Here is a 20,840-nt window from a genome sequence, read left to right as displayed (position 1 = left end):
CCCCCCAGTATTCCCCCCTCATATCCCCCATATCCCCCTTTATATCCCATATCCCCCCATATCCCCCCATATCCCCCTATATCCCCCCATATCCCCCATATCACCCCATATCCCCCCATATCCCCCATATCCCCCCATATCCCCCCATATCTACCCCATATCCCTATATCCCATATCCCCCCTATAGGACAGCTTCAGGGGTTGGTGGTGCCACTTTATTGGTGGGCTCACACGGAGCCGTGGAGGTGGATGGAGCCATAGAGATGCAGGGGATGGAGGCACGGGTGGCTCCAGGGATGGATGGGGCCATATAGGATCTATAGGAGCTATAGGATCTATAGGAGCTCAGCGGCGGCGGCCGAAGCGCTGTGGGGTGGCCATGGTCCAAAATGGGGCAGATGGGGGATCCCAACTGCGGGGACTGAGCCACGATGGGGAACCCGGCCCACGGGGGAACCTGCAGGGGGGGAGAGAGAGAGAATAGGGGGTAAATGGGGATGGGGGGGTGGGAAGGGTGGATAGAAAGGGATGGGGACATGGGTGGGTGGGTGGATGGGTGTATAGATGGATATTGGGGTGGACGGACAGATGGACATTGGGATGGATGGACAGGTGTATCTGGATGGACATTGGGATGGATGGATGGATGGATGGACAGACGGACACTGGGATGGATGGACAGATGGACATTGGGATGCATGGACAGGTGTATATGGATGGACATTGGGATCGACGGACAGACAGACAGACAGGAACGGCCAGATCCACCCATGGATGGCAAAGGATGGACGGACAGAGGGACGGATGGGGACAGACGGGAGGTGGGTGGGGGGGCAGATAAAGGGGGATGGAGTCAGTGCTGGGGAGGGGGATGGACGGACGGACAGATGGGGGCAGGACAGATGGACGGACGGGGATGGTGAGATGATGGTATCGATGGGGACGGACACACACGGGACACACAGACACGGGACACACAGACACGGGACCCCCCCCCCCCCCTCACCTCTGCGGCTGCAGCTCCGTGGCCGCGCTGTGGGGTCGCCCCATAGAGCGAAGCAACGCGCTCAGAGCGGACGGACCCGACGGGGCGACGGAACCGGGACCGACCGGGAGCGGATCGGACCGAATCGGGTCGGGACAAGAGCGGCCGGTTCGAGCGGCCCCGGCCAACAGCAGCAGCGCCAGCACCGCACGAGCCGCCATCGCCGCCTCCGCCGCCCCCCGAACCGCCGCCCGCCGCCTCTTATAGACGGGGCCGCAGCCCCGGGAGCGGCCGGGGGGGTCCCGGGGGACGGGACGGGATGGAGGGGGGGGGGGCTCCGTTAATTGAAGCCATTTCGCAGCCGAGACAACAGCCGCGGGGACGGGCAGGGATTGGAGGGGGGGGGCGGCCTTGAGACGGCGGACCCCGACAGCTGAGCCCACCCCCCCCCTTCAACCTGGAGCCTCCAGATCTCGGGACCCCCCCCAACCATCCCCCCCATATCCAAACCCCCCCCATATCCATCCCCATCTCGGACCACCGTCCCCCCCCGCGGCCGCATTTCGCTCCCGCAGCCCCGACGGGGCGGCCCCGAACTCCTCCATCGGCCCCACAAACAGCACCAACCCTGGGGGCCATAATTGCCCCCCCCCCAGGGCGGTACCCCCAGCAATATCCCCCCCCCATATCCCCCCCCTCACACACGCAGCCACCGCTCCTCGGTAAGAGTTTAATGTCGTATCTGCAGCATAAATAAAGGCACATGAACGCCGCCCCCCCCCGCGCCCCCCACCCGGCGCTGTGAGGTCCCGCGCACAGGGGCGGCCTTTGGGGGGGGGGGGTTTGGGAGGGTCGCGAGGGGGGGGACAGCGTGCTTAAAACCGTTCCGTAGCATTATAAAGGGGCTGCGCGTCCGTTCTGAAGTGATACAGACGTCTATATAGGTCTGGATATACTTCATAATATGCGGGCTGGATATACTACCCCTCGTGGTTACGTGTATTTTATGGGGGGGCGGTAGAGGGAGGGGGGGCCTATCTCGCTTATCTTATTTATTCGCCATATCCTGGCTGTCTTTCCATTTTTGTCGTCTCTCTCTCTTGTAATAGTCGCTCGACGGGAGTGATCGCATTGCCATTCACGTGTGAACCGTGTGCGTCAAATGACACGGTACGGGGGCGTCTTCCGCCAGCTCGTAGAAAGTTAAGCTAATCTGCACCATGGGCTAAGGAGCCTCTCCGATCGCAGATCTCATGGACCACTTGACGTATTCTCTGAAGGAGGGTCTGGGGGGGTTAAGGCACCGCTAAGGATGTGTGTGTAATAGGAGGGGGAGGGGGCAGAGGCCAGAAATAAGGGTCCCCGCCTCCCCCAAATGTCATGGAGCTGAGCTGGGAGGATGGACAACACCCACCCTGGGGGGGGGGTCCCAACCTGGAGGGCCACAGAGCCCCCAGTTTTGAATTACCTGATAGATTTGAGCTGCTCACAGCTGATGGAGGACGTTGGTGCATCATATAAAGCGAATGATTGTCCGGCGGCCGCTAGGAGCGTTGGCGAACCCTCGATCTGGTGTTCGGATAAGAGATAAACATCCTACGCCACTGTCTCTGCTCCATACATGATTAATGGTCTCTGATAGTCGAACTACGGGTAGAGGCATATGTCGATCATCCTGTGGACTTATTTCGGAATGTGTGTCGGTGGATATGGGGGTATGCGGTGCCTCTCGCCGTGCTCTCGTGTGGGATCTGGTGTGTAGACGCTCGTTGCGATCAGCGCTGCCGGTGAGGACACGGGGGGGCTCAGAGGGTCTCGGGGGGGGTCGGGGCTCCGGGTATGGGGAGAGCAAAGCGGCTCCTATTGATCCCCTCCATCAGTTCCTGCGTCCCCATCATGTTTGGCAGCTTGGAGGAGCTGCTGAGCTGCTGTGAGCATCGCTCAGCCCATAACACATATAGGGAGAGGGAATAGGGTTATCTTATACCTGGGGGGGGTGTATGGGGGTGTTGGGGTTAGAACAGAGCCCGGCAATGGGGAAGCAGCCCATGGGGCTCCTGCAGCGGGACCCCACGTCATGGCTTTGGGTTCTGCTGCCCCGGAGGAGCAACAACGAGCATCAACTCATCCAAAGTGGCAAAGTGCGACCTGAGGGGGGGGCAGAGCTCAAGGAGGGGGGGGACATAGAGCTGTATGTGTGTGTATAGGGGGGGGGGGTCCCATAGGATCCCTTTGCTTCCAATATACCAACAAGCCATGGAAGCACATCTGCAGCTCTCAGTGCTCCTGGATCAGAAGAGCAGAACGTGATGGGGATGGAGAGGGGGAGCTCAGGGCAAACCAGCACCCCCCCCCCCCCCCCGAGCCCCCCCCACCTCCATAGAGGCACCGATTTAAGGCCACCAACGTGAAGTCTCGATCCTGGGGGGTGCAGTGGGGCTGGGAGCTCCCCCTGCAGGACCCATCCCAGCCACAGCTCAGTGCAGTCTTAGGAGTGAACCCTCACAGCCCCCCCCCCCCCAAATAGGGCTTCTCCTTTAGTGTTTAATGGGACCCGAAAGCAAAACCTCTGCGGGTGCTCTCAAAGTGAGGCCTTCGGGTGACGCATCCAGGGATGTCGGATCAGAAGCTCCACAGCTGCCCTTCCCTGGCTTGAAAAACAAAGAAAAACGACCCCCAAAATCCAGGCCGTCCCGCAGGGGGGGCACGCGGCTCCGCTCAGTTCTGGGGGCCACGAGCATCATCTGGCGGCAGACTGGGACTGTGGGGCCATGATGACGTGTGGCTGCAGGGGCAGGGCCAGCTCTGTCCTTTGGTTCGCCATCTGAGTCAGCACCGACGTGGCCACGGCCTCGGCTGCCGAGCGGACGTTGAGCCCGTTGGGGGACGCGGTGACGGAGCTGTGCTGGATGACGGGCGCCGGGGAGCCCGTGGGCTCGGAGCTTTCCTTGGGGCTTTCTGAGGGGGAAAAGGATGGAGGAAAAGTGGTTGGGGAGCTTTAAGAATCCAGCCAACACAACCGTCCCACTGTCCTGTGAGCTTTCAGGACCTTTCCAACCCAACCATCCCATTCTTCTGTGACCTGTCAGGACCTTTCCAATCCAACCACTCCATTGTCCTGTGACCTGTCAGGACCTTTCCAACCCAACCATCCCATGGCTCTCGGACCTTCAAGGACCATCCAATACAACCACCCCATTGTCCTGTAACCTTTCAGGACCCTTCCAACCCAACTATCCCATTCTTCTGTGACCTGTCAGGACCCTTCCAACCCAACCATTCTATGGCTCTGTGACCTATAAGGACCCTTCCAACCCAACCATTCTATGGCTCTGTGACCTATAAGGACCCTTCCAACCCAATCGTCCCACTGTCCTGTGAGCTTTCAGGACCCTTCCAACCCAACCATCCCATTCTCCTGTGTCCTTTCAGGACCCTTCCAACCTAATCATCCCACGGCTCTGGGACCTTCAAGGACCTTTCCAACCCAACCATCCCATTCTTCTGTGACCTGTCAGGACCTTTCCAATCCAACCACCCCATCGTCCTGTGACCTTTCAGGACCTTTCCAACCTAACCGCCCCACTGTTCTGTGACCTTTCAGGACCCTCTCAACCCAACCACCCCTTTGTCCTGGGACCTGTCAGGACCTTTCCAACCCAATCATCCCATTGTCCTGTGACCTTTCAGGACCCTTCTAACCCAACCATCCCACGGCTCTGGGACCTTCAAGGACCTTTCCAACCACCCCATTGTCCTCTGAACTTTCAGGACCTTTCCAACCCAACCATCCCATTCTTCTGTGACCTGTCAGGACCCTTCCAACCCAACCATCCCATTCTCCTGTGTCCTTTCAGGACCCTTCCAACCCAACCACCCCATTGTCCTGTGACCTATCAGGACCTTTCCAACCCAACCATCCCATGGCTCTGTAACCTTTCAGGACCCTTCCAACCCAACCATCCCACGGCTCTGGGACCTTCAAGGACCATCCAACCCAATAACCCCATTGTCCTGTGACCTGTCAGGACCTTTCCAACCCAACCATCCCATGGTTCTGTGACCTGCCAGGACCTTCCCAACCCAACCACCCCATTGTCCTGTGACCTGTCAGGACCTTTCCAACCCAACCATCCCATTCTTCTGTGACCTTTCAGGACCCTTCCAACCCAACCATCCCATGGCTCTGGGACCTTCAAGGACCATCCAACCACCCCATTGTTCTGTGATTTTTCAGGACCTTTCCAACCCAACCATCCCATGCTTCTTTGACCTTCCAGGACCTTCCCAACCCATCCATGCTGTCATTCCATGGTTCTGTGATTCCTGAACACTCAGCTCTCAGCCCAGAACTGAAGGGTTGATCTCCCCCCTCACCCCCCCCCCCCATAGATACAACTGCAAGTGAAATGAAGCTGATGAGTCTCAATATAACACTGCAATGGGAACTGCAAAGTTGGGAAGGGAATGGGGGGAATCCAGTGTCCCCCAAAGGGCTCCGCACAAATGCAAAGCAATGAGGTAAGAAGGCAGCCAGGCAGGTTGCCTATAGCTAATGGGAATTAAATAGATGGTATAAAAAAGAAGATCAAGGAAAGGAAGAGAATGGAAAGATAAGGATGAGGTGCAGAAGGCACCACTCACCCAGATAGCCCTGGGTCTTCTTCTGCAACGCGGTGACGGGACAGTCCTTGTGAGCCAGCAGCAGCTGCTTCAGCTGAGCCACCTCATTCCTCAGCAGCGTCACTTCGTTCTGCCATTGAAAAACAGGGATGTGTGGACATGTGGACATGTGGACAAATGGACAGGGGGACACCCTGCAAGCTCACCCTGCAAACTCAATGCCTGGCATCGAGCTGGAGGCGGCCTGAGGACACCAAAGCTGCTGGGTGGGGGGATTTAGTGACCAACCCACAATGGGAGCTGCCCCTCACTGTGATATCTCTGCCCAACCCCTCCTGAGCCACCTCTCAGGTCCACTTCCCTCCAACCTCTATGGAAAGCTTTGGACAAGCAGTTGAAACCCCGTCAATTACGTTGCAGGACTGCCCAAGGAAATAGTTTCTATCATTACTTTGGGAAGAAAATTAAATGCCATGATTGGAAATAAAAGAATCCATGGGCAACCAGTGGGAGAAAAGCCAGAATGGATATCAGTTTGTTTTGTGCAGAGCTTGGCCAGCGTTGAGAGCATTAAATAACTGCAAGAGCAGAAAGGTTCTGTTCAGCAGACAGCTCTCACCGACACAGGGCAGACTTCCATCCCATAATACTGCTACTTTCAGCCTGTCCCCATCAGGAGGTGCATTCCCCCCCCAGGGAACCACTGACCTTCCTGGCCACACTGTTAGATCATGGTTGATCAATGTCAGCTGTTGGCCAACCATGGGTCAACCGCCAGCCTTCTTGGCTGTGAGGGCACATTGTTGGCCTATGGTCAACCATTGGCCAACTGTTGGTCAACCATTGGCCTTCCTGGCCACCAGGGCACTGCTGGCCTTCTTGGCCACGAGGGCACACCGTTGGCTTGTGGTCAACCTTTGGTCAACTACTGGTCAACCACTGTCCAACCAGGGCACTGCCAGCCCTCTTGGCCACCAGGGCTCACTGCTGCCTTGTGGTCAACCATTGGTCAACTGTTGGTCAACCACTGGTCTTCTTGGCCACCAGGGCACACTGCTGGCTTGTGGTCAACCATTGGCCAACTGTTGGTCAACTATTGGCCAACCAGGGCACTGCCAGCCTTCTTGGCCATGAGGGCACACTGCTGGCTTGCGGTCAACCATTGGTCAACTGATGGTCAACCATTGGTGTTCTTGGCCACAAGGGCACACCATTGGTTTATGTACAACCACTGGTCAACTGATGGTCAACCATTGGTCTTCTTGGCCACAAGGGCTCACCATTGGCTTACGTACAACCATTGGTCAACTGATGGTCAACCATTGTCCAACCAGGGCACTGCCAGCCTTCTTGGCCACAAGGGCACACTGTTGGCTTGTGGTCAACCACTGGTCAACTGTTGGTCAACCATTGGCCTTCCTGTCCACCAGGACACACTGCTGGCTCATGATCCACCAGGACCCCCCGTCCTACTCCACAGAGCTCCTTCCCAGCAGCTCAGCCCCTGACCTGCACTGATATGTGTGTGGTCACTCCTTAGAGCAGCACCCAAACGTGTTTTCTTTGTGGCACGGGGACGGCGTTCCCTCCGCGGTGACCGTCCCAGAGCAGCCGGGCTGAGCTCAGCCTTAATGGTTACATACTCACGCTCAGCTGGATGTTCTGGGTTGTGAGCTCCTCTGCTTTCTTCTCCAATGAAGACACCCACAGCTTGCGTTTCTGCCTGCAGCGCGAGGCAGCAGCTCTGTTCCGCTCCAGGAACCGCTGCCGACGCTCATCGGGGTCCTCATCAACCGTCCTCCTCCGCCGACCGCCGGTGCTGGGAGTGGGTTGGGCAGGGGAAACCTGGAGATGGAGAAGGGTTAGGGGTAGGATTAGGGTTCTCTGGGCTCTTCCCCTTCCAAAGGGCACAATGAGGGTGTGGGAGGTGGGGAAAGAGGCAATAGGGATGGAAACCAAGGGCTTTTTCCATTGCAGATCAACGGGCTCGCACAGCCCTGCCTCCATTTCGCTCCATCTCTCTCCTTTTCAGAGCGCTGCACTCAGGCTCTGACCAACCTGCATAGGGAAAGGGGGGAGGGAAATGGAGCAATGGATGGGGAGAGGAAGGAAAACATCACTGGAGCAACTCATGCTCGGATGCTGAAATGGAGCATGCAGCAAACAGAGCCCGGAGGAAGCATTTCCCACCAGGAGATGCAGGATCGTGTGGGGCTGGAGGAAAGAGGGGATCTGGTTTGCAGAGCAGGTTGGGGAGGAACAGAACCACTCTCCGTTCCATCCATAAGCACAGGCAGAGCACCAACGGCGTTATTTGAGTGGGCAATTTGCTTCCAAGATGAATTTGCTTTCCATTTTCCAGACACGTTCCTGGAGGCAACAGGGAAGGTTTTGTAGCTCCACACACACCACGTCCCAGCCTCATTTCAGAACAAAGAAATGCTGGGGAGGGCGTGGGGTCCCAGCCCGGTGGGCTGCAGCACCGGCTGCTGGGCTGTCAGGCAGCATATGGATATGGGGACTATTGGAAGGCGATGTAAGTGACAGAGCAGGTGGCGCTGCTGATGGAGGGCTGGCATTTGGTGAGCTGGCAGGAGCTGCTGGAGCTGATTGCCTGAGAGGGGAGCGTTTAACCCTCGTAATTGAATGGGGAGAGGGGAGGAAACTCAGAACTCCAGCCCCTGTCAAGCAGATTAACGCCCTGGTGCAGTTTTTCAGCGCTGGAAAAACAAAGTTTTTAACCCGTTTTGCAAACCAGGATGCTGGGTTTGGGAAACCTCCCCCTTGCCCTGAGGTTCAGTAACACCCAGCATTGTGGCTGGGCAGCTGCACACCTGAGGCTGAGCTGGTGATGGAGCGTCGGGGTGTTGGATGAGGATCTGGCTCTGCTCCGGGCGCGCGGTCACCATGGTGCTGGCTGAGCCCACCACCAGGCTGCTGCCGTTCAGGGAGGAAGACGCCGTCAAACTGGCCTTCAGCCTCTGAAAGAGGAGAACAAGGGACATCGGTCACCCCTTCCCCAACCTGCTGAGGCTTCATGCAGCTCCTCTCCCACCCAGGGAACCAGCTGACTGAGAAGTGACAGTGGTCGATCCAAAGCCAAGCGAAGACACTTTGGGCTCACCCCAAAGCGACTGATCCACCGCCCAGTGGGACCACACGGGGATGGGAAAGGGCTGGAGGATGGAGACCCATCTCCCCCTCCGGGCAATGGGGCAGGATGGCTCCTATCTCACCCCATGTGCAGCTCTGCCTGTCAGCCCCACAGACACCTGACTGATGGGAGCGATGGCAGCGTGGAATGGCAGGAGGTAGATCTGTAAGCCCCCGTTCTGACTGAAAACCAATGGGGTTTTGCTGCCTTTTGTTCTACAATGGAAGCCTTTAGCTGAAGGCTCTGCACAAAACCCATTACCCAGCTCGTCGGATTGCAGCGCAGCATCCCTGCTCTTGGCTCTGCCTTCCCCAAACCCACCTCCAGCCCATCTGTTACCTTGGAACTACGAGCAGCAGCTCCGTGCGACTCTGGGCTGAGCTTTGTCCCACCAGCACCGAGTGCAGCCCCACCAACACCTGATCCCAGCACAAACCTGACCCGTATCGCAGCTGCTCATTGCAAAAGTCATTGAGGGGGGGACGGTGCAGACGGAACACTCACCATTTTGGCTTCTGAGTGCACAGGGAGACCCGATGGGGAAACGGAGCCGCTGCTGCTGATGGGAGGCCCGGGGATGCCGGGAATGTTGGGCACGATGGACACGGGCCGTGCCAGCTGATGGGGAGGAAGCGAAGCAGCGTTAGGAGCCAACGAGCTGCGCAATAATTCCCCGACCGAGCGCATTTATCAGCCCCGACACAGCTCGGTGTTTAACTGCTGCCATCCATCAGCGCTGCTGTCAGCCCAGGGCAGCAGCCTCCCCTTTGGTGGCCACGGTTGCTGGTGAAGGATTGCCCGGCTGCAGCAGCCCCACACCTCCCTCCTCTCCCCATCCCTGGGTGGGAATGGAACGCTCTGATTACCGAGGGTGCATGGAAGCGTCAGGTCCTGCAAAGCAAAGAGATCTCTGCCCTCAGCAAGGGGAAAACTGAACCTGCACTTGCGTTAGCACGCCGCTCAGGTCCGCTGTTGCAAAGCACTGCAGCCCCAAAGCTGTGCCTGCAGGCAGCAGCACCGTGCAGGGATCTGCGTGCCCACGAGCTGCCTGCACTGACACAGATTTGGCTTTGATTTGCTCCAAAGCCAGAACACGCAGCAGGATCCGTGCATGGGGGGTAGGGGGGTGCTGGGGCTCTTGATGGGGCTCAGAGCTGCTCCTGAGCTCTGCACTGTGGGCAGTTCCAAAGCAAACAGCCCGACATGCGAGGAGAACATTTGCGCTGCGCTCCGTGGAGGCTTTGCTGGCCTGCAAAGAGCAACACGTTCTCTGCAAGCTCGGCTGGTTCCGCCTGCAGCACGTTGCTCCAAATGGGGGCGGTTTAGCAGCAGCTCCTGCAGCTCCCAGCCCCATCCGCGGCGTGACCATCTGTCTGGGCACGGCTTTGTTTCTCCTCCAGACTGATTGCCCTCTAGTGCGATCTCCCCGTCATTACTGCCTTGCCAGAGCTGCTCCCCCCATCCAAGCCCACCCTCCCCTCCTGCTCAAGCCTTGTTGGCGCAGGGGGGGGGATGCGTTTTAATTTCTACTGCATGGAAGTGCTTTGGCAGGGGGAAAAGCGCCGTCCCTCCATCCCTCCCTCCCTCCCTCCACCTTGCAGAGCTGTGCTGTATTTCCCTTACCGATATCACAGACGGCATCTGCATGGGGGGGCCGGGCAGGACAGGCATGGTCTGCCCGTTTGGCAGCTGCACGACGAGTGGAAGGGAACCAGTGGGCGACCTGCAAACACAGACCCAGGGTTTGAGGGTTATTTGGGGCCAACATTGGGAGCAAGAACAAACTGCAGGCTCTTCCCTTTCCAAAGGGCACATTGGGGGTGTAGGGGGTGGGGGATGGAGCCTCATTGCTACAAATGAAAACAACCAAGGGCTTTTTCCATTGCAGATGAACGGGCTCGCACAGCCCTGCCTCCATTTCGCTCCATCTCGCTCCATTTCAGAGCGCTGCACTCAGGCTCTGACCGACCTGCATAGGGAAAGGGGGGAGAAAATGGAGCAATGGATGGGGAGAGGAAGGAAAACATCACTGGAGCAACTCGTGCTCGGTGCAGCTGGGAGCAGGATGGTGTGCAGAGCAGCTGGGAGCAGAGCAGAGCTGCAGGGAGGGGAGGAAAAACGCTGCCCCCTCCTCCAAGTCCAGCACAAGGGATGGATGGGGGATGGATGGAGCCAGCACGGAGAGACGGCGGGGTGGGGGGAGCGGGGTCAGAGCGGGGGGCTCTGCGTGCCCATAACTCAGGCTGGAATTTTTAAGGCTGCCCTGGGAACGCCAACGCTCGGCTCTCATTCATTTCTATTGGGCATCCCAAATCCTCCAGGCTGCTTTGAAAATCCCAGGCTAACAAGGCGAGCTGTGGGGAGGTCACAGCCCTCCCCTCCATCTCTGTCTCGCTCACAACCCCCCCGCGGCCGCTGCGGCCCCACTATGGCTGCAGCCAAACCCCTCCCATGGAGCAAGGGGAGGGATCTGGCCCTGAGATCTGCAGAGGACACAAAACCCCATTGAAGCCCAGATTGCTCCAGTTTGATTTGCTCATGTCTCCATGTGAGGGGGGGACTCTGTGCCAAACAGCCCAGGTTACAGGCAGAATAGAGGCAGAACAGGGGCAGAATAGGGGCAGGACAGGGACAGGATAGGGTCAGGATAGAGGCAGAATAGAGGCAGGATAGGGGCTGAATAGGGGCAGGATAGGGGCAGAATAGGGGCAGAACAGGGGCAGGATAGAGGCAGGATAGGGGCAGGATAGGGGCAGGGTAGGGGCTGAATAGGGGCAGAATAGGGGCAGAATAGGGGCAGGATAGGGGCAGGATAGGGGCTGAATAGGGGCTGAATAGGGGCAGAACACAGGCATCTCCCGAGGGCTGCAGCCAGCAGTGAGCATCGTGCTGATGGATCTCAGGGCAAAAAGGAGCAGTTGATTGCTGTGCAAAACCAAACAGCTCCTGAGGCAGATGCTGAGTGTGCTGAGGGCAGGGGGCTGCAGAAGGGGCCCTTTAAATGGCCCCAAAGCCATTAAAGACACAGACAGCTTCCTATGGACAGCTTCGCTCAGCTCTCTGCTCTGCACCAGGCTGCAAAGGCAGCTTGAGAGTCCCATCGGTGTAAATGAAGGCTGTGCCCATGGAAAGCAGCTCTAACAGAGAAGGACCTGGGGGTTCCAGGGGCAACAAGGGTGACAGGAGCCAAAAGCGTGTCCTGGTTCACCTATGGTTGACCACAAGCCATCAGTGTGCCCTGCTGGCCATTAAGGCCAATGGTTCCCTGTGGTCACTGCACAGAGCATGGACAGCAGGGCAGGGAGCTGCCCCCCACTCTGCTCTGGGGGGGCCCATAGAGAGCACTGGGCCCAGTGCTGGGCTCCCCAGTTCAGAGCAGACTGGGAAGTGCTATTAGAGCCCCTTGGAGCACACAGAGCTGTGGGGGCTGCAGCACCTCCTGGAAGAAGCTGCTTTGATTCTGTGTGTGGGGATTAATTTCTCCCTGTAGTGAATCCGCCTCGTTTCATTACCCTACAACAATCAGTGCCTGCCTCCTGCACGCTACCACCCCATTCTGCTTTGGCTGCAATGAGGCCCTTATGCCCAAGCAGCCGCAGCAGTAACGGCAGCAAATCAGATCTGCCAATCAAGGAGCTTCTCTGTGTTCCTAATTACAGCTTGGGAAGCAGAACAGGAGGGTAACCCCATGGACTCCATGGCATGCACTCACCCGAGCTGCCTGTTGGATGGTGGGGCCTGGGTGATGACGGAGGTTGGGGAAGGCAGCGTGGGGTGCAGGGGGTCGTAGCCCAGGTGGAGAGGAAGGGATCCGGGGCGCACGATGGTTGGTGTCGGTGTGGAAATAATCACAGGTTTGGGGGTGATCTCCTAAAGGGGGTGAACAGATAAAAGGAGACACGAGGTTACTGGGCAGTTATTACATGGAGCTGTAAGATCCTTTCCAGCTCAGCCACCTGATGGCTCGGTGATCTGTAAGGACCTTTCCAGCCCAAACACTTTACGATCCCACAAATTACCTTCACCAAAACCCGGCTGCCTGTTACAGATCAGTGTGGTGAAAGGGCAATACAGGAGTATAACAGCAAAGAGACCGGGGGGAATGGGCTGGTATTACAGAGGAAAGGTGCTCACCCACCTCTGAACATCTCAGCTCACAGATAGAACCCAACAAGGAGGAAGCTCCAAGCAGAGACCCTTCCCCATTGGCAGCCAGGCCTTAAATGAGGGGCTACATTGCCTTCCCCTGTGCTCCCAGGGCTCACCAGGCCCTTTTCCAGGTGCTCAATCAATGGGTCAGGCCAGGACTCAGCACTTCCAACACATTTGGTTCCCCTCTGATGGCTCTGAAGTCATTCAGTGGAAGTTAAGGCACAGAACCTGAGACACAGAGGGGCAAGACTTCCCCAAACTAACTGTGTGTCACTGCAGGGAACAGGGCACAGAGATTCTGGCTCTGGGAAGTCAATCCCCTCTATGATTTACTGCTTTACAGCTAATGCTTCTGTATGGGGAACTGCTTTGTCCTCGCAGCCCTTCCCCTGCTCTGACCCCCAGCAGCCCACCCTGGGGGCGAAGCTGCATTGCTGCACTTCATCCCACCTGAAGAGCATCCCTGGGGTAGGCAGGAGGGTTCTCTGCATCTCCACGCGGAGATTTAAGTGTGTTGGGAAGAGAAGGATGGAGAGGGAAGAAGTGTATTTCTCTCTTTCACAAACAAGACGAGCCCCATTGGTACCAACATGGGGGGATGGTACCCAAATATGGGGATGGTACCCAAATAATGGGGGGATGGTACCCAAATGGGGGGATGGTACCCAAATATGGGGATGGTACCCAAATGGGGGATGGTATCCAAATATGGGGATGGTAACCAAGTGGGGGATGGTACCCAAATATGGGGATGGTACCGAAATGGGGGATGGTACCCAAATGGGGGATGGTACCCAAATATGGGGATGGTACCCACATGGGGGATGGTACCCACATGGGGGATGGTACCCAAATGGGGGTATGGTACCCAAGTGGGGGATGGTACCCAAATATGGGGCTGGTACCCCAATGGGGGGATGCTCAGCTCCGCTCAGCCCAGCTCAGTGCAGCCCATCCCAGGGCTCGGTGTCACACGCACCTTCTCCTTGCTCTGCGGTGACCGTGGGTTGGAGGCAGGGCTGTCTGGGGGGGACGAATCCACCTCCACCGGCTCCTCCTCCTTTATTTTGATGTCTGGGGTGGAGGGCAGCGACATGTCCAGGGCTGCGGAGCTCTGCAAGAAAACCAGCCACGGATTGAGAGGACAATGAGCTCACATTGCCTGCAAAACAGCCGCTCGTTCCCAAAGGAAAGAGCTGCGGCTCCGAGCTGCCAAATTATTATTATTTATTGGTCCTGAAGCAGCAGCTGGGAGCCCGAGGCGAAGCGCGATCCCTGTGTGCATAGAGCCCCAATGGCACCACGTGCTGAGAACACAGACCTGATTCTTTGCATCCCCTCTGTTCAGAAAGGAGGAGAGCAGGTAACAAAGCCCTGAGCCACAGAGGGCACCTTCATCGGCAGAAAGAGCTGCAAAGCGCCGTGTAAATCAAGCCTGAATTATTTGACTGCCCGGTTATCGAAAGCAAACAAAGAGCCATGCGAGTTATCCAGCATCCACGGGCTCCCCATCAAAATGAAACCGGAGCGTACGCCTGCAGATGGCAACGCTGCCAGCCTGGATCCCTGCAGTGCTGTGTGCCCCACTTCAGAACAATGGGGATGGGAAGAGGGTGATAATATGGGGGGACACGAGCTGGGTGCTTCAGTGGGGCTGGGAGGGGATGGAGAGGGTGCGGGGTGGATTTGGATGGAGAAGTCTTTGCACTGAGCATTGGATCGGGGGCAGAAATGCCCTTAACACAGAGCTGCTCGCCATCCCCCATCCCTGCTCTGCATCCCACCCCTAACACACACCTCCTCCTCCTCTGCTGCATCTCAAGTCCTCTCCAGGGAGGGAAAATTGAGGCAAAAAGGTAAATCTGTGCCTCTGGGGCTGCTCTGGCGCTGATTGACGCCGGAGCTTGTGGCCACGTACCTGCCCTGCTAAGCAGAGATGGGAAGCACAAAGGAGAAGGGATTAACATGCAAGGAAATTTCCAACCACTTAAAGCGCCTCCAGGGAAGCTCCCGCTGCTCCCATGGTTTTAATTAAGGCTCCGCTGTCGGACCACCCTTGGAAGCAGAGGACAAAACCCAGCAGCAGCCGCATGCAGCCAATGCTCCGAGTATCACAGTGATGCAGCAGCAGCTCCAGGGGGGGCACATAGAGCAAACAGGGCTGGGGGTGTGCAGGGCTTTTAGGGGAGGGTTAATGCGTCCCCTCCACCCAAACCACCCCCTGAGCTGGGAGCTGGAGGAAATCAAACCCCAAATGTTAAATATCCGAGAGCTGAATGGAGGCTGCAGAGCAACGGGAGCTGGGTGGTCTCAATATAAAGCGAGCGGCGAGACTGCGGGTTGTGCAGCCATGCAGACCCGAAACCACAAACAGGAGCTGAGCCTCCACTCTGTGCTGCAAAGAACAAAAGGTGGAGAGGGGAGAAAGACCCGCACGGCCCCGCAGTGCTGAGCTTGAGATGGATCGGTGCTGCCAGGAGCAGAGAGAAGCACTTTGCAGCTCTGGCTCCCAATTCCTCCGTCCCCCATCTCGGGGATGATTTACGCCTCTCTGCTCCCACGCTTTATTTCCGAGCAGCGCCGCTGACTGCGGGCGGACGGACGTCCATCCATCAAGCCCGTAAATGTGTGTGGCAGCATAAGAGCTCTGCATGCAGCTGTGCTCCTCCGAGCCCCGAGAAGGGAAAGAAGGGGGGGGAAAATGTCCTTAATGAGCCGCTGGCTGATGAGATCCCGCTGTCCTTCAGCCCCGGGGTGGTGGGGGCAGCTCGGATCGATGGTGCTGGCAGCCGAGGGAGCTCTTTGTTAGAGCAGCCCCTCGATGTGCTGCCATGTGGATGGTGCAGGGTGAGCCCTGCTCTGCTCCCTGCACTGGGGGGACTCCAGGACTTGGGGCCTTTGGGGGTCTGACACCCAGAGAGGTTGAGAAAGGATTCTGCTCAGATCTCGGAGCCCACAGGGTTGGTCATTTCCACCCCTATCTGCACAGTGTTTGGGGTACTGCCTGTTTGCTCCTTGGAATACAGGGATAATAAACCCTTCCAACCCGCTCTAATCCCATCACACAACTACCAGCCGGAGTCACCCCATAGGAGAACCCCTATATGTGCACAGCAGGATGTTCCCACCCACACCCAATGTCAGCCCTCCCCTCCTTGTGCAACCCAACCCAACCCGGGGTCCCATTGCTGCCCTTCTCCTCTTGCCTTTTTCTCCTCATCCTCGGTGGCTTTCTTGAACTCGTGCTCGAAGGAGCTGGCCAGCTCATTGAACAGCCCCACCTCCTCGCAGTTCTTCAGGAACCGGGTCGGCGTCGGGGTCTGATCTGTTGGGGGGGAGGATCACAACAACATCAATTCACACTGTGCCCCCAGGGCCCCTCCTGCACCCTCTGCTCACCATGAAACCTGATGTTGTTTTCCCATCCCGTCCCTTCCAACCTGTGGCTTTGTCTGCCCTCAGGGGGGGAATGGGGTCGGTGGCCCTGGAAGGAGCAGATCCCAAAAGCACAGAGGGATCAGGGCAGGAGGAGTAACCCACCAGCATCAACCCACCTGCATGCGACCCTGCAGCACAAAGGGGGTCCTTGGGACTCTTCCCTTTGAGCCGCGGTATATTCCGCGCCCCCCAGCCCCATTAAGGTTGGTTCATTAAACACGCTTTGCTCGCCCACTCCTCTCCCCATTAAACCCACCACCTCCTCTGGCTGCAGCTCTCAGTTGGATGCTGCATCTGCAGCTCTTTCAGGGCTCAGTTTGGACCATTCCCCGCTCAGCATCCCCTTCCTGATGCCACAAAGCACCAGGGCTGCCCCCACCCCACCTCCCCCATCCCCACCTCCACTCACCGCCATCCACAGCACCACCCAGAAGTGCCCAATTCCCATTTCAAACAGCCCCTGCACGGGCAGAGCTCTGCTCCTTCCGACCCTCCCCATCCTCACTGCAGCGTTTTGCTGTGGCTGAATCCTGCTGCTCGTTAGCACAAAGCTAACGAGGTTATGAGGGAGGAAACCCTGGGACAAAGCAGAACCTGAAGTGTTTTGTGTGTGCAGGGATAAGGATCTAAACCCTGACACTAACACTGACCCTGACTCCAAGGCTCGCAGCAATCTGAACTTCTCCATCAGCCCCAAAGTGGGGCTGCAGATGGATCTGGGGTGAGCGCCTTCTTCCCAAGGGCTATAGGAAGCATTTTCCTGCTCTCAGCCCTACACAAACCCCATAGGAAACCCACAAGAGGATCTCAATGAGGGAGGAGAGCATTGATAACTGGCAACATTCTGCTGCCATACACCAATATGTACTTTTTCCCCCATCCCATATAGGTTGTGTTGACCCCGCAGCACTCGGAGCTGTTTGGGTTTACAAAAGAAAACCCTAAAATAGGAAAAGCCGATGGTTGCACTGGGGAAGGAGCTGAGCTGTCACATCCAAAAGCAAACCCAGCACCAGAGGAGACCCCATCCATCCATTCATCCATCCATCCATCCCTCCATCCATCCATCCATCCATCCATCCATCCATCCATCCATCCATCCATCCATCCATCCCTCCATCCCTCCATCCATCCATCCATCCCTCCATCCATCCATCCATCCATCCCTCCATCCATCCCTCCATCCATCCATCCCTCCATCCATCCATCCATCCATCCATCCATCCATCCATCCATCCATCCATATTTGGGTACCATCCCCCATTTGGGTACCATCCCCCCATTATTTGGGTACCATCCCCATATTTGGGTACCATCCATCCATCCCTCCCTCTATCCATCCCTCCATCCCTCCATCCTTCCATCCATCCCTCCATCCATCCATCCCTCTATCCTTCCATCCATCCATCCATCCATCCATCCATCCATCCATCCATCCATCCATCCTTCCATCCCTCCATCCCTCCATCCATACCCCCTCCAAACACCAACAAGGGGAAGAAAACAAAAGCCCACCAAAAAACCCCCCCAAAAACCCAACACCGCCATAAAGAAAAGGGGAAAAAAAAAAACCCAGCAGAAAGTCAGCAGCCTGCGGCTCCGCTCTCCTCCTGATTAAATGCAGATCACAAGGCTTTTTATGGGAGGCAGAGACGTGGCTCGCTGCATCTGCTCCCCAGCATTAATCTTGCAGCCGTGGGCATTAACGCGGCGCGGGGCTGAGCTGTACCTGCCATGATGACCGAGTCGGTGCGCGCCGGACCGAATTTCAATGTCATCTCATGTTTGTGTTTATGAACCGCCAGGTGGTCCTCGTTTGTAAACCTCTGAAACGAAACGGTTCAGAAAAGGGGGAATAAATGAGGGTTGTGTTTGAGGGGATGGGGTTGGAGGGGGGGTCGGGGATGAGATGGGATGGAATTGGGGTTAGGATGAGGATGGGATGGGGTTGGAATGGGATGTGGGGATGGGATGGGGATGGGGTTGGAATAGGATGGAATTGGGATTGGGATGAGGATGGGATGGGGTTGGAATGGGATGTGGGGATGGGATGGGGATGGGGTAAGAATGGGATGGGGATAGATTGGGGCTGGGATGGATTTGGGATGGGGTTGGGGTTGGAATGGGATGGAATTGGGGTTGGGATGGGGTTGGGGTTGGAATGGGATGGAATTGGGGTTGGGATGGAGTTGGAATGAGATGGGGATAGAATGGGGTTGGGATGGGTTTGGGATGGGGATGGGGTTGGAATGGGATGGAATTGGGGTTGGGATGAGGATGGGATGGGGTTGGAATGGGATGTGGGGATGGGATGGGGTTAGAATGGGATGGGCATAGAATGGGGTTGGGATGGGGTTGGAATGGGAGGTGGGGATGAGATGGATGGCATGGAGTGGGGTTGGGATAGGTTTGGGATGGGGTTGGAACGGGATGGAATTGGGGTCTGGATGGGGTTGGGACGGGGTTGAGATAGGTTTGGAATGGATGGGATGGGATGGAATGGGGATGGGATGGGGTTGGAATGGGATGGGATGTAATGGGATGGGATAGGATGGGGATGGGATGGGATTTGGATGAGGTTAGAATGGGACGGGATGCAATAGGATGGGATGGGATTGGGGTTGGGATGGGACGGAGTTGGACATGGAATGGGGCTGTGGTTGGGGATGAAACTGGGATAGGGATGGGATGGGAATGGGATGGGATAGGGTTGGGTTGAGTTTGGAATGGGATGCAATGGGATGGGATGGGGATGGGATGGGTTAGAGGTGGGATGGGGTTGGACATAGAATGGGGTTGGGGATGGTGTTGTGATGAGGTTGGGGTTGAAGGAGAGCGGCTGCAATGCAGTTATGGCTGAGAACGGGGCGCAGTGCAGTGTTTGCACAGTGCTCAGATGGAACACAGCACCGAGTGCATTGAATGGGGCACTGAGATGGACGAGAACCCATTGCTGAACATTGCAGCTGAGTCACGAAATGCCAACAGCTCCCAGTGCTGCACGGGGCAACCTGCAGGTTGATGCTGGCCCTAATTAGAGGCCATAATTAGGGGCTGCTCGGCTCTTTGGGATGGGGCGGATGCACTGTGCTGTGCAATATGCAGCCAGTCCAACACCCACCAGAGGCAGAAACATGGGGATAAAACAAAGGGATTTCTATGGGGCTGGAGGGCTCACAGCCACCCCATGGAGCTCCGCAATGGGGATGGGACGATGCCTGAACACAGACAAAGGGAGGGAGGGCAGAGGGGAGGACAGGGTTAAAACAAACCCTCCTGCAGAGGAGGATGGAGCACTGCTCCTCATGGGCTGCAACAAAGCACGGCTGCAGGGCGGCACATTGCAGCCATTGGGATGGGGGTCAGCATGGGATGGGGTTATTTTCATTCTGCCATTATCCCCCACTCCCAATTCCCCATCAATTCCCCTTCCCCATCCCTTCTCTCCCATTATTTCTCATTCCCATTCCCCATCCCTTATCTCCCACCTTTATTCCCTGTGACTCCCCATCCCCGCTCCCTATTATTCTCCCCTATTCCCACTACCCCCCAGCCCCAATTACTCCCCCCTATCTCCCATTACATCCATCTCTCCCCCCTGTCCCCCATTCCCTCACCCCATTCCCAACCCTCACTGTTCCCACCTTGCAGCGCAACACAACCAAACAAAGGACTGCAAGAGCACAGCCCTGCAGCTGCACTTTGCCACCCCATTTATCCAAAGGGAAACTGAAATCTGCAGCACATAAACCCTCTGCAGAGAAGGGGGGGGGGGACCCACACAGCATCTCCAAGTGCTGCTAAAAGGGGATGGGCAGAACCCCCCCCCCACCATGCAGCAGCTTGCTTTCTGCTGGGGCGCTTTGGCAGCACCATCCCCCCCCCCTCTAACAACCCCATGCAGCAAAATAGAGCCCTGAGATGGAGTCCAGCACTTGGGCCCTAAATCATGTCATGTTACACTGAGAGCAGCGCCGGGGGGACGGGGAGGGAAGGAGGGATAAAAGGAATGGGATGAGTTACGGCCATGGCGCTGCCTTTCATAGCCAAACTCCTCCAGAAGCAGCTGAAGCAATGCTGTGGTTGCAGCCAGTTTTGGAGGGGCTGAAGGATTTGGGGGTGGGAGTGCAATGCATTGCGGGTGTGATGCCCCCCCCAGCTGAGCCAGACAGTAAAGGCAGCTGACAGCTCATTGCAGGGGTGATTCTGAGCATCCATTCAGCAAACAGTGTGAGAAGAGGAGAATGGGAGCGTGCTGAGTGCTGCTCCTGGGCTGGGATCTGCATGGGCTGCAGCACAGCAGGAAAAGGCAAAGGGAGATGAGTTGGGTGCAGCGCTGGGTGCAACACAGAGCAATGCTGGGTGCAACACAGAGCAGCAATGCTGGGTGCAACAGAGCAGTGCTGGGTGCTGGGTGCAATGCTGGGTGCAACAGAGCAGTGCTGGGTGCAATGCTGGGTGCAACACAGAGCAATGCTGGGTGCAACA

The 20,840-nt window shown here is 57.0% G+C and overlaps 2 protein-coding genes across 7 annotated transcripts in view; both read right to left on the bottom strand.

Annotated features, from left to right (window-relative positions):
- Nucleotides 1-193: 193 nt before the first annotated feature.
- NPFF (neuropeptide FF-amide peptide precursor) lies at nt 194-1,228 on the bottom strand. The gene is made up of 2 exons (XM_015850352.2): nt 1,007-1,228; nt 194-457 (listed from the first exon to the last, which is right to left on the bottom strand). Exons 1-2 carry the CDS (start codon nt 1,204-1,206, stop codon nt 346-348), a joined length of 312 nt encoding a protein of 103 aa, XP_015705838.1. The 5' UTR covers nt 1,207-1,228; the 3' UTR covers nt 194-345.
- A 1,951-nt stretch (nt 1,229-3,179) lies between these two features.
- LOC107306968 (cyclic AMP-dependent transcription factor ATF-7) overlaps nt 3,180-20,840 on the bottom strand; it is a 50,286-nt gene continuing 32,625 nt past the window's right edge. For 5 of the 6 annotated variants that reach the window (XM_015850392.2, XM_015850394.2, XM_015850393.2 and 2 more), the window contains 10 exons: nt 18,082-18,178; nt 16,121-16,239; nt 13,894-14,028; nt 12,475-12,632; nt 10,386-10,485; nt 9,267-9,380; nt 8,443-8,589; nt 7,256-7,453; nt 5,630-5,738; nt 3,180-3,943 (listed from right to left, as the gene is read on the bottom strand). In XM_015850392.2, the coding sequence (XP_015705878.1) occupies nt 3,726-3,943; nt 5,630-5,738; nt 7,256-7,453; nt 8,443-8,589; nt 9,267-9,380; nt 10,386-10,485; nt 12,475-12,632; nt 13,894-14,028; nt 16,121-16,239; nt 18,082-18,178 (1,395 nt within the window). In that variant the 3' untranslated portion in view covers nt 3,180-3,725. Of the gene's footprint in view, nt 3,944-5,629; nt 5,739-7,255; nt 7,454-8,442; nt 8,590-9,266; nt 9,381-10,385; nt 10,486-12,474; nt 12,633-13,893; nt 14,029-16,120; nt 16,240-16,761; nt 16,968-18,081; nt 18,179-20,840 lie in introns of those variants that run through there. The other variant, XM_032441635.1, reaches the window with a different exon arrangement.

The sequence above is a fragment of the Coturnix japonica genome, unplaced genomic scaffold (genome assembly GCF_001577835.2).
Source record: "Coturnix japonica isolate 7356 unplaced genomic scaffold, Coturnix japonica 2.1 chrUnrandom339, whole genome shotgun sequence".
NCBI classification, from domain to species: domain Eukaryota; kingdom Metazoa; phylum Chordata; class Aves; order Galliformes; family Phasianidae; genus Coturnix; species Coturnix japonica.
Note: the sequence above shows the minus strand (reverse complement) of the source record. Positions and strands in the feature narration are given on the sequence as shown.